The 11,553-nt window shown below is 44.2% G+C and overlaps 1 protein-coding gene across 2 annotated transcripts; it reads right to left on the bottom strand.

Moving 5' to 3' along the window:
• Positions 1-324: 324 nt before the first annotated feature.
• Positions 325-6,545, bottom strand: SAYSD1 (SAYSVFN motif domain containing 1). 2 transcript variants are annotated; one of them, XM_029944287.1, is made up of 3 exons: positions 6,216-6,545; positions 5,879-5,914; positions 4,640-4,877 (listed from the first exon to the last, which is right to left on the bottom strand). In XM_029944287.1, exons 1-3 carry the CDS (start codon positions 6,411-6,413, stop codon positions 4,653-4,655), a joined length of 459 nt encoding a protein of 152 aa, XP_029800147.1. In that variant the 5' UTR covers positions 6,414-6,545; the 3' UTR covers positions 4,640-4,652. The 2 variants fall into 2 exon arrangements, with proteins under 2 accessions (XP_029800146.1, XP_029800147.1); XM_029944286.1 differs by lacking the exons at positions 4,640-4,877; positions 5,879-5,914 and adding an exon at positions 325-928 and having other exon boundaries at positions 6,216-6,520.
• Between the last annotated feature and the right edge of the window lie 5,008 nt (positions 6,546-11,553).

The following is an 11,553-nucleotide window of genomic DNA, read 5'->3' on the forward strand; positions in this document are numbered from 1 at the left end:
GGAAGCTAGCTGTGAAAAGCAGATGTTTTAAATCTATTTTATTTTTCAATACCATTAATGACTGAAAAAAAAGCACGGTTTAAAGCAGAAAAGGAAAAAAAACAATGAAAAAACAAACATTATCAACAACAAAAAACCCAAAAAACAAAAACTTGCAACAAACTTTTCAGGGGGGAAAATGCCTTATAGCATATATGAGAAGACCTAAAGAGAACACTTATGAACACATCATTCCTTCAAACAGCTGGGTGTTTTAGAGTTATCCCTGCAATCCCTTTCTACTGCTTTAAAACCACCTCTCTCAAATAATGAGACAAACAGCTCTCTTTTTTGAGTACATACTTTTTATAAAGTGTATCATAACCACATTGAGGGTCATTCAAGGCATTTCACCGAAACCAAAGAGAAGTTCAAAGATAAAACTGCAGCAGAAGATCTGGGAAAGACTGTAGAAGTTCACAGCCACAGAAGTAACCTGCAAGCTGTCCTTAGTCCGGGGCACCTGAAATCAAACCCACAAGGCCACATCCAAGGGCTAAGAGGACCAGGTGGGAGGCTGGCCGCAAGACAACAGGTCAGGGCCCTACCTCCCCTCGAAGGGTCTCAACTGTAACTCGCGTTCCAACTGCTCTGCAGTCAGGGTGCCCTGGATGGCTTCACAGCCTGGGTTGAACACTGAGTAGGCGCTCTTCTCTCCCTCTTTCCTCTCTCCAGGGCCTCGTGTCCCGACATACATCCAGTAGAACAAGGACAGGACAAAATAGGCCAGGCCAAATTCCAGTTCCACAAACAATCCCAGCAAGACCAACCAGAGAAGAACCTTCAAGAAGGTGATGTTGATCAGGAAAGACTGGTCCTGCGGCGGAGGCAGAGGACTGGCTGGATCCCGTGGTGGCTGTGAGGTGCTGCTCCCAGGCGGAGCTACTTCCTAGGACACACAAACACACACAAGTAAGAATAAAGAGTAATGGGGCTCAGGATCCAAACCAATCTGGAGAGACAGCTCTCATTGCTCTGGGAAGGCTTCCGGCTCATTGATTCCTATTTTCTTGCCCTGCTCTCTAAAGCAATCATCTCCAAAGAGCTCACGTGCTCCATTCCTACTGAATCACAACTGATCGGCACTTAGTGAGCTGTGACCTGATAAAAACCTTATAGCATTCAGGTGGATTCCCATTCATGGGAGTCATTTCCTCAGATTAGCCTGCTGCTAACAAGAGATAATCTGTGCCCCATACAGACACTCCCCAGTAAGGGAGAATGCAGCTGCCACCCCGAATGCTTCACACACAGAACCAAAGCTTATTGACTTGATTAGATGAGCTACAGTTTTGTGAGTGGCATGAATCTAAAATGAGGACTGTATGAAACAGGAAACAAAAAATCCCTTTCACTTATTAAAAATAAATCACATTATAGCCACAGCCTTTCCATCCCAGGACCACTGTGCCCAGCACCAGTGTCTTCTCACTGGCCTCCTCACGCCCCCCGCCTGGGACTCTACACATCCTCTGTATAGCTGCTACCCAGACTTCCTAAAACACGCCCCCGCCTCCTGTTCACAACCTTCAACGAAGTTCACTGCCTGCAGGTTAGAATTTAAACTTCTTGGGCTGGAATCCAAGCAAGGCCTTCCATTTATTCAACAGATAGAAATGCCAGCACACAGGCCCCTGGGTTGGGTGCCAATGGGAGATACAGATATTTAGATAGCTTTAGGGAGGCTTGATCTCTAGTCCAGTATTTTCCAAACTTTTTTGGGTATGACCCATAATAAGAAATACATTTTTTTCTGTGACCCAGCATAAAGTTTCACAAATCAACAAATATCTTCACCACATATGAAATTCTCATCTTCTATTCCATTTTTTAAAATTAATTTAAAAAATTTTTAATGTTTATTTGTAGAGACAGAGACAGAGTGTGAGTGGGGGAGGGGCAGAGAGAGAGGGAGACACAGAATCTGAAGCAGGCTCCAGACTCTGAGCTGTCAGCACGGAGCCTGATGTGAACCCACAAATTGTGAGACCATGACCTGAGCTGAAGTCGATGCTTAATCGACTGAGCCACCCAGGAGCCCCGATTTTTTTAAATTAATTTTTAACAGAGGACTAGATTCTCTAAATTGATTTCATCACCCATTAATGGGTCACAACTTACAGTCTGAAAAACAATGACCTAAAAAATTAACTACGATACAATCCACAATGCACTGCTCTACTCCAGTTTAACAGGGCTTACTACCCAAAGCCTCTGCCCACCTGCATCGTGGGACAGGCCCCCCTTCCTCTCCATTCCTAGCCCCGTGCCTTCCTTCCAGGCCAGCAGGACTGGTGAACTGTGTATGCTTGACCTGCACAGCCATCGGGGCGGATTCCCCTCTGCCTCTCAGAGCACAGGAATTACTGCCCCTTTGTCTCACTGAGCACCAACATATTTGTGGGTTAAGTGTTATGTTTTTAAGTTTCTATATTTATTTTGAGAGGAGGGGGGGAGCGGCAGAGAGAGAGAGAATCCCAAGCAGGATCCACACTGCCAGCACCGAGCCCAATGCAGGGCTTGAACTCATGAACCGTGAGCTCGTGATCTGAGCTCAAGTCAGACCTTAGCCAAGTTGAGCCACCCAGGCGCCCCAAGTGTTTTTCTTTTAATACAGTTCACATGTGTCCCTAGATGGCTACCAGGAGGCCAATGGACTATCATTACCTTTCAGTGTCTCCAGAGCCAAACAGAGCACCCCACATGTAGGTTTTCAACACACAGCATAACTTTTAGGTCATTTCTTCAATTATATCCCCCATTCCTCTCATGATAATTTAAAAAGGGACCACAAATATTATTTGGTCTTGATAAAAAATATAGGTCATCTGATTTACACTGCTTCATAAATTCTATTTTGTTGCGACCTTCTTTTCTAGTGTTAACGTTCTAATTATTACCTTTCAGTTAGACTAGAAAAGCCCTAACATGCCATCAGCTACTCCCCCTCCCGACACCCATGTTTGTTAAGTAAATACATGTCCCTTTCAGATTTGACCAGCGTGCACAACAGGGAAATCACTGAAAGTCTCAGCGGGGTACTAATATAATCTGCTTTATATTTAAGACTACCCTGGCTGCCAGGTAGAGAATGGGCTATAAGGCTGAATGCAGGGAAATTGTGAGTAACTCATGCAGGAGGCCCAGTGAGAGAGAAGGGCCAGGCATAACTGGGGTGGTGACACAGAAGTCAGAAATAAATGAAGGACTGAATGATGCTGAATACATTTTGAAAGTGTATGCCTTGAGATTTACTGGAAACAGATTTATTATTGAGGGAACATAAAAAGAATAAAGCTATGGCCAGATTTATAATGCATCTTCAAGATGCCCGATGTGTAATCAGGAGACAGGCACTGTTAGTCCCAATTTACTGATGAGGAAACACTGAGATGTTAAGTAACTCCCTTCAGAGTCACACAGCGAGTGATAGGCAGAGAGGAGACTGGTGCAGATCCCAGCATGGTTCCCCTCCAAAGCCCTTTGTACTTAATTAGGGGCCTTTATGGGGAATGGTAAAGGGAAGGGTTAGAGAGCTAAGAGATGGGGAAAGGGGTCAAACCAACTGGCAAAGGGAACAAACAAGAGGAGAGATATAGAAATTCCTCTACCTCCTTTAGCATTTGCTTTAGTAGCAGCGTGGCTTCTGCTATAAAAGTTGTGTGTGGAAGTGCCTGTGGTCATCACAGCACATAGAGGCATAGTTTAGGGCAAGTATTTCCATTTCTCAAATACCAAGCTGCTTCCCACTCAGGGCATTTGCACCTATGATTCCTTTTGAGAGATTTCTCCTACAAATCTCAACAAAAAATGTGAACTTGTTCTTGGCCTTGTCCCGGGTTTCTCGAAGAGTGGCTCCTTCTTATGAAAGGCCACCTCCTCAGTCAGGTCCTCCCTGCCCACCCAATTTAAAGTAGCACTTTGCACCCCTCACCGCCAGCTCACTATCACAGCATCCTATTCTTCCCCCTTTCATAGCATTCATCATTTGGCTCTTTTGTTTATTGTCTGTGGCCCCAAGTGCAAGTTCTGTGACAATAGGGCTTTATCTGCCTTTGTCACACTGTTTCCTGGACAGGGACAGTAGCTGGAACAGAGTGGGCACAGGATATAATTTTGCTGAATGAATGAATGACAGCAAGGAAAGAGAAGAAATTAAAAGGGGACTCCTGGGTCTGAGGGAATGATGCAAAGGCTGTGCTTAGCCAGGTGACTCCAAAGGAGAGCATCTGAGCAGTGGGTCAGCCTGAGCCAACAGCTGGAGGGGAGGAGTCACAGGATGAGTGTGGACACCTTGGGGCTAGGCTGTGCCTGGGGGCTGCTGCAGGGTATGCCTGGGGAGGGGGACAGGGGGTTCTTCGGCAATGAAAAGAGTCACAAACATTTTGGTCTGAATGTGATACAAGTTTGTCACAGAAAGAAATATTTGATCTTGAGGACTGCTTTCTTCAAGCTAAATTCGAGACTGGAGGAAGGAGGATAGGGATGCTTCCTTATCAATGACAACCAAAAAGCAATTACAAATAGAAGGCTAGAGAACTTTCTGACAAGCCACTGTGTCTCCAAAATGATTAAGAGAGATGGATTACAAATTGGGAGAAAGAAAAAACAATTTAATGATAATTTTCACACCAGAGCAAACCCAGGAATGATAACTGAGCCAATGAAAATGAGCTTAAGACAGAGTCCCTTATGAAAAACAGAATAATTAATAAGAATTGACTGGAGGTCCAGCATATCCTGTCATCCTTTTGTTGGGACATCAGCTTTTGGGTTTTAATAATGTTAACTTTCTCCACGTTCAGCTTCTCCGGGTCCAATTCAATGATCTCATACTCCTTTGGAAATGAGACATGCAGGCAAAAACTCATTGTGTGGGCCAGACATTGTGTTTTAACTACAGAGAGGAAAAAGGGTAAGGGAAGTAGATTCTAAAATCTTAACCAATTGTGTTCAGCAAGTTCTGGTCAACAATGAAGTTATTGGGAGACAAACCGCATGCAAGGAAATGGACTGTTTGAACCCTGTGCCACTCTCTTTCTGCAAGTCTGATGGGACTGTGTCATTGAGAATAGCATCTAATCAAAACTGAATAATAAATTCTCCTTGGTTTAAAAAAATTGCCTAAAACCAGATGTTGTGCAATAATAAATGAACTAAGAGAAATAATTTTAAGAGGAGCAAGGTACACTTCTGCTCCAATACATTTTCATTTTCAAAAGGAATTTTTTGGGTCTTATTACATTTTTGAGATACGAAGTCTTTGTCACAAAATTGTCTCAAGGCACCTATTTTCCCTGGATGTTGTGTCCCGTATTCCAACATATATAATCTAATCTCACACTCGAGGCACCTTGCCACTCTACTCCTGAGTGAAAACGAAATGAAAATACAAGATGTGAACCAAGTTCATCTGAAAATTAAGAGAATCCTAAAGAATAAAAGGGTGGGAAGGCTATCATACTAATCTAAATAATGTTTTCACATGCGCATTCAGTATTGAACTTGAATAAATTTCCTTAGTTCAGTAGAGGTGCACAAGCATCTGCGGCCTCGGGCAGTTACACAGACCACACTTTTGCAAGTTTGTATTCAAATGCTAGCACAGGCTCTCTGGGCTACTGGCTGCAAGTGTCCCAGGTGTGAAATCAAAGGAAGTCTTCATTACTGCCACTTCTTGGCAGTATTCAATTAGACCTTTTACCCTTCATTAGCGGAAGGCTTTAACTGAAAGCGGTTGTAGGTAAGTTTCTGGAAGCTACAGGGCATCACAATAACTCAACTCTCTCTGAATAACTCAAGGGCAGAGGTGTTTTCTTCCGGGGCCCTAAACCCTCACTTTCCGACCGGAATCAGGATCTGCGTGGGTGGCGAGCTGGAAAAAAAATGTCAAAGCCACGGATCAGTGCTGACACGTGTGGCCGGAGACGCCGGGCTCAGGACGCCGGGAGGCGCCAAAAGCCCCGCCAGGCCAGCGAAGGTGGGAACCGGAAGAGAGGACGCGGCTCGCGCGCCTTCGCGTGGTGGGCGGGGACCGCTCCTCGGTGGGGGCGTGGCCTGCCGGCCCCCACGCGGTGGGCGGGCCGTGGGCGTGGCCTCGGCCGGAGTTTCCTGGGAGGCCACGACAGCGTCCCTGAAGCCAGGTCCCGAGGGGGGGGGCGAGGCCTTCCTCTCACCTGAGCGAGGCTGGGCTGGGCCCGGATATTCGCGGGCCTCGGTTTACACACCAGGAACCGTTTTAGCCAGCCTGGAGCTGCCTTTGGAGTCGCAGCTGCTTCCGCCTTCTTCCCTGAGGTTTGAGAATTCTGGCTGGGTTCGGCCGTCAGTCCGGCCCGTTTCCTGGCCTCCCGGAACTCGGCTAACCGCTGTTCCATGGCACCCACCTCCCTCCCCCGCGCCGGGGAGCGCGCACCCGCCGGCCAGGCTCCAGCCCTCCGCTTTGCCCAGCGCGCGGCCGCAGTGCGCCTGCGTAGCGGCGGCTCTATGCCGCGCGTGCGTGCTAGGGGCCCGGGGCCCAGCGAGCACCAGTGTTTGTGACGTTCGTAGGGCTGAATGCACAGTTAATAGTACCTTGTGAACGCTCGTGGACGCAGTGTCAGCCCCTCAGGCTAAATGGTTAAGCATCCAAAGCATAGGGGCGTCTCACTGGCCTAGTCGGAAGAGCATGCGACTCTTGATCTCGGGGTTGAGAGTTCAAGCCCCACCTTAAGTTAGAGATTAGTTAAATAAATAAAAACCTAAAAAACAACGTAAAGCATAAAGACTGTTCCATTGTCTCCCTCTCCTCCGCGGGCTCTTCCGAGGAAAGCTCTGCAGTGCTCCATCTCACTTCAGGGATCTGGTTCCCCTTAGGGGGAACATCCCTTTAGCATTTGGGCGCTACTATTGCTTGCCAGTTTCTTTCTTTTCTTTCCTTCCTTCCTTTCCTTCCTTCCTTCCTTCCTTCCTTCCTCCCTTCCTTCCTTCCTTCCTTCCTTCCTCCCTCCCTCCCTCCCTCCCTCCCTCCTTCCTTCCTTCCTTCCTTCCTTCCTTCCTTCCTTTCTAAATAATAGTTTATTGTCCAAATGGTTTCCATATAACACCCAGTGCTTCTCCCCACAAGTGCCACCCCCCATGCTAAGTGTTTGCACCCATAGGTCTAACAGGAGAAACCTAACAGAGGGCCATAGGGAGGGAAAGGTGGAAAGAAATTTGGGAAGAGAGAGGGACACAAACCATGAGAGACTATTGAATACTGAAAATGAATGGAGGGCTGAAGGGGGAGGGGGAAGGGGGTGCAGGCCAGTTTCAAAAGGTGGTCCCAGGGCATTAGAGAAGGCCCATCATATCTGGGAGATTTTGGTGTCAGAAGGAACACAGGATAGTCTCCCCTTTTCCTTTTAACAAGTACACCGACCTTAGCGCTTGGAGCTCACCGCTAGCAGACAGGCAGGTCATGCAGCCCTTTGTCATTGCTTTTGCCACAATGCAGACTACCTCTCCATGTGCCTAGATAGGTCAGAAATTTAAGAAAAAAAACACACCTTTATTGGGGTGCAACCTAAAATACACAAATCTTAAGTGTAGGGCTCAATAGGTTTATAATTATGAATACACCTCTATAAGTAGTGTACTATCTAGAAAAGGAATGTTTCTAGTATACAAAGGGCCCCCTTATGCCCTCCCCATCGCTACTCACCCAAAAGATTCAGGTGTCTGTTAGATTTTTAAAGCTCTTAAGCATTTAGCGAAGTGCCACTCACCTAATGAGACTCAAGTATTTCTTGGATCTTGCTGAGTTTTTGAGTCAAGAAACTAGATGAAGTAGAATGGAGTCTCATTCATTTCACAAATATTTGTCAAGACCATGCTGTGTGTCAAGTGTTGTACCTGGTACTAGAGTTGCTGGAATGAATGAAATACACCCTTTTTATTAGCACTTACATTCTAAATAGACAAACAAATGCATAACTACATATTTATATTTAATGTAATGTCAGATACTGATTAGTGTTATGAAGAAACATAAAGTAAGGAATAAGGATGGTGGGACTATTTAGAGCTGATGACCAGGGAAGACTTCTCTGAGGAATTGCCATTCCCACAGAGACCTAAGTGAAATGAGTGAGGCATGCAGGTATCTGGAAAAGAATGTTTCAATTATAGGAAACAGCAAGTGCAAAGGTTCTGAGACCTTAAGTATATGCTTGACTTGCTCGTAGAACGAGAACGTCAGGGAGGCCAGTGTAACCAGTGCAGAGGGAAGAAAAGAATGGTGGAAAATAAAGATTCACAGATATCCAGGTGTGAGAGGCCTTACAGGCCAACATGAAGACTTTGTGTTGCATTCTGAGTGTGATGGCAGATTTTGAATAGGAGATGACATGATACAACATATTTTTAAAGGAGTCCACAGGCTGCTTCAGATGGGGTCCTGGAAGAGTGCAAGAGTAGAAGGAAAACCAGTTAGGAGCACAGTAGGACAAGAAAGACTGGCTATTTGGGCTACAGTAGTGATGGGGATGGTCAGATTCTGAATATATTTTGAAGATCTGAGCCACATTATGTGTGGATGGATTGGATATGGAATGTGTAAAAAGGAATCAAGTGTGATAGATTCTACCATCCTCTCTCCCTCTCAAACACATACCCTGAGCAACCAAGTGAATAGTGCTGGGACCTTCTGCTGAAATGAGGGAAGACTAGAAAGGGAGGAGTATGGAATGATCATGGAGAACTTTGTTTTTAGCACTTTAAGATGCTTGTTTGAGACGCTCATTGGATATCTGGTATAGGCAATTGGATGGTGAAAATGAGTTCAGGGAAGTTAGAACCAGAGATACCTTTTGGGAATCATCTACATGTATGATATTTAAAGCCATAAAACTAGAAGAGATCAAACAGAAGGTGAATGTGGGTAAGGAGGAAAGATATTGGAGGACTGAGCCCTGAATAGAGATGGTTTGTAAGACAGAAAAGAATGGGGTCATTATAACACAATGACCTTTGATAGAGAAACCACAGAGGAAATTTCTTGCCCATCTTAGTGTCTGGAGTAGGTCTGCTTCTCTCAAGGGGCTGGAGGTTCTTTTATTGATTGTGTTTCCCACTTGATAATCACACTGAGACCTTAGAGCCGTATTTATGGTCTACTTCTAGTGGGTATTTACCCTTAAGGAATGCAATTTGTGGGCTCTGGTAATCAGGGTCTCTAGCAGGAAAAATAACACTTCCAAACAGATTAAGTGAGGAGAGTTTCATGAAGGAGTTATTACAAAGGTGTGACAGGATTAAAGGAGCCAGTTAGGGATGGTTCAGAGCAAGTGTTACCAGCCTCTAGGCTTCAAGCAGCAAGAGGACACAGTGGTCACAGACCCCTTGGGACCTCTTAGGAAAAGCCCAAGGAAAGGGAGCCCTTCAAGGAGGACAGGCCAGGTAGGGAAGGAATAAAGAAGGATCAGGGGCAAATGGAAACCATCCAGCTAAGTACTAATGCCATTTCAGGCTGAGCTTGCTTCAGTAACCTTAGTTTCCCTTTGCCTTGTTTTCTGATTTATCATACATTGATTTTTGTCTCAGAGTTTGTAAACCTATTTAAATCCTTTTCTGAAAAAGGTTGAAAGAGTAGAAAAAAACATAAAGATGAAAGAGATTAGTTCCTGCTGAACTAATAACTTACATCTTCTTTTTGGATAAGGTTATAAAGGTAGTCAATAAGAAAGGTCCCAAAGTATGAATTTAATTGTTATAATAAAAATAGTTTGGGGGTGCCTGGGTGGCTCATTGGTTAAGCACCCGACTTTGGCTCAGGTCATGATCTCATGGTTCGTGGATTCAAGCCTCGCATCAGGCTCTGTGCTAAGAGCTAGCTCAGGGCCTGGACCCTGTCTTTGGATTCTATGTCTCCCTCTCTCTCTGACCCTCCCCTGCTCACACTGTCTCTCTCTCTCAGAAATAAACAAAACATTTAAAAAGTTAAAAATAAATTAAAAATAAAAATAGTTTATACATAACAAATTTCTTATGCACAAACACATACACAAACCTGGGGCCAAGTGGTATGCATATACATTTATATCATATTTGTCCATTAAAAGGAATAAAATATTCACATTCCCTGTGATATATTAAGTCTTTGGCCTCAATTCTCACTCTTTTTATCTGTGCCATAAAAGGCAGAGTATACTTTCCCATTCCTTGACTTTGAACTTAGCCACGCAGGTTGCTTTGGCCAATAGGATAATGGCAGACATTACCAAGCAGGGGCTTGAAGCATCTTTGTCTTGTTGAGCGCACCCTCGTAATACTCTCTACTGCCATGAGGTGAAGGTGCAACAGCTAGCCAGCTGGTCTAAGAATAATGAGAGTCATGTGGATATAGTCACCCAGCTGACACACAGACCTGCAGTTTCAATCTGAGGTGCCCAGCTGAGCCCAGCCTCAAATAGCTGACCCTAGCTTATCCCAAGAGGTATAAAAAAAAAAGTAAATGCTTATTTTACATCACAGAAATTTTGTCATTTTTATAACACAGAAAAATCTGCTCAAGAAAAAGAGCATTTCTCTGTGTCCTTGTGGTCCATTCCTGACTCCTTCCCACCTCGTCAATCTATTAGTGTAGTGAGTTACATTAATAGATTTTCTGTTAAAACATCCTACATTCCTGCAATAACCAAAACTCAATCAGTTTATAAAATATAAAATTCAAAGCTAGATTCAGTTTAGTAATTTTTAAAGGACTTTTGCATCTGTGTTCATTAGTGAGATTTTTTTTTCTATAATTTTCTTTTCATGTACTGTATTTGAAAGGTGTTGGTTTTAGGATTATACTAGCTTTATAAAATAAGTTGAAGTGTGCCTCCATCTTTACCCCCACCCCCATTTCTAGAACTGTTTGAATAAAATAGGAATTAACCATTTCTTCAAGGTTTGATGGGACTTTGTAGTAAAACCTTCTAGACCTGATGTTTTCTTATCAGGTAAATAAATGTAAGCTACAGTTAAGTGGTCAACACCGCCTTACCCAAAAAGTGTTAAGAAATGGATCAACATTAGTCTGTCCTTTCTGATGATTTGGGGAGTGGCCTGGATGAAAATTTTAAAAGGCATTTTATCATAATTTCAGGTGACAGAAATTTAGTAGAGAAAATCTATAATTCTGTCTAATGGAAATAAATTTGATTTAATTTTTCATGTTGAAAAGATTTTGGAGATGCTCTGAGGGAACTCTGCCTCCCTCTAGATTTGCATTTGTGTTTTGTCTTTGTTTTTGTTTCTTAGTCATTGGCTTGAGAGCAGTTTGTTTCAATAGGAATCAAAGCTTTTCTCTGAGCACAGACTGGAGGGCAGGGGGCATATATTGTGGGTGCTTCAGCTGCTACAGTCAATCCTGTGGTTACAGTGAGAAAGGGTCCCCCATGTTTCGTGCTCTATTAGGTCCTATCCCTATAGGTGCTGCATGTAGGGGTCTGAGCACTGTGCTTCAGCCATAGCATGGCAGAGGAGAGTGACTTGGATAATGATATTTCTAGAGCA

The sequence above is a fragment of the Suricata suricatta genome, chromosome 7 (genome assembly GCF_006229205.1).
Source record: "Suricata suricatta isolate VVHF042 chromosome 7, meerkat_22Aug2017_6uvM2_HiC, whole genome shotgun sequence".
Taxonomy (NCBI): domain Eukaryota; kingdom Metazoa; phylum Chordata; class Mammalia; order Carnivora; family Herpestidae; genus Suricata; species Suricata suricatta.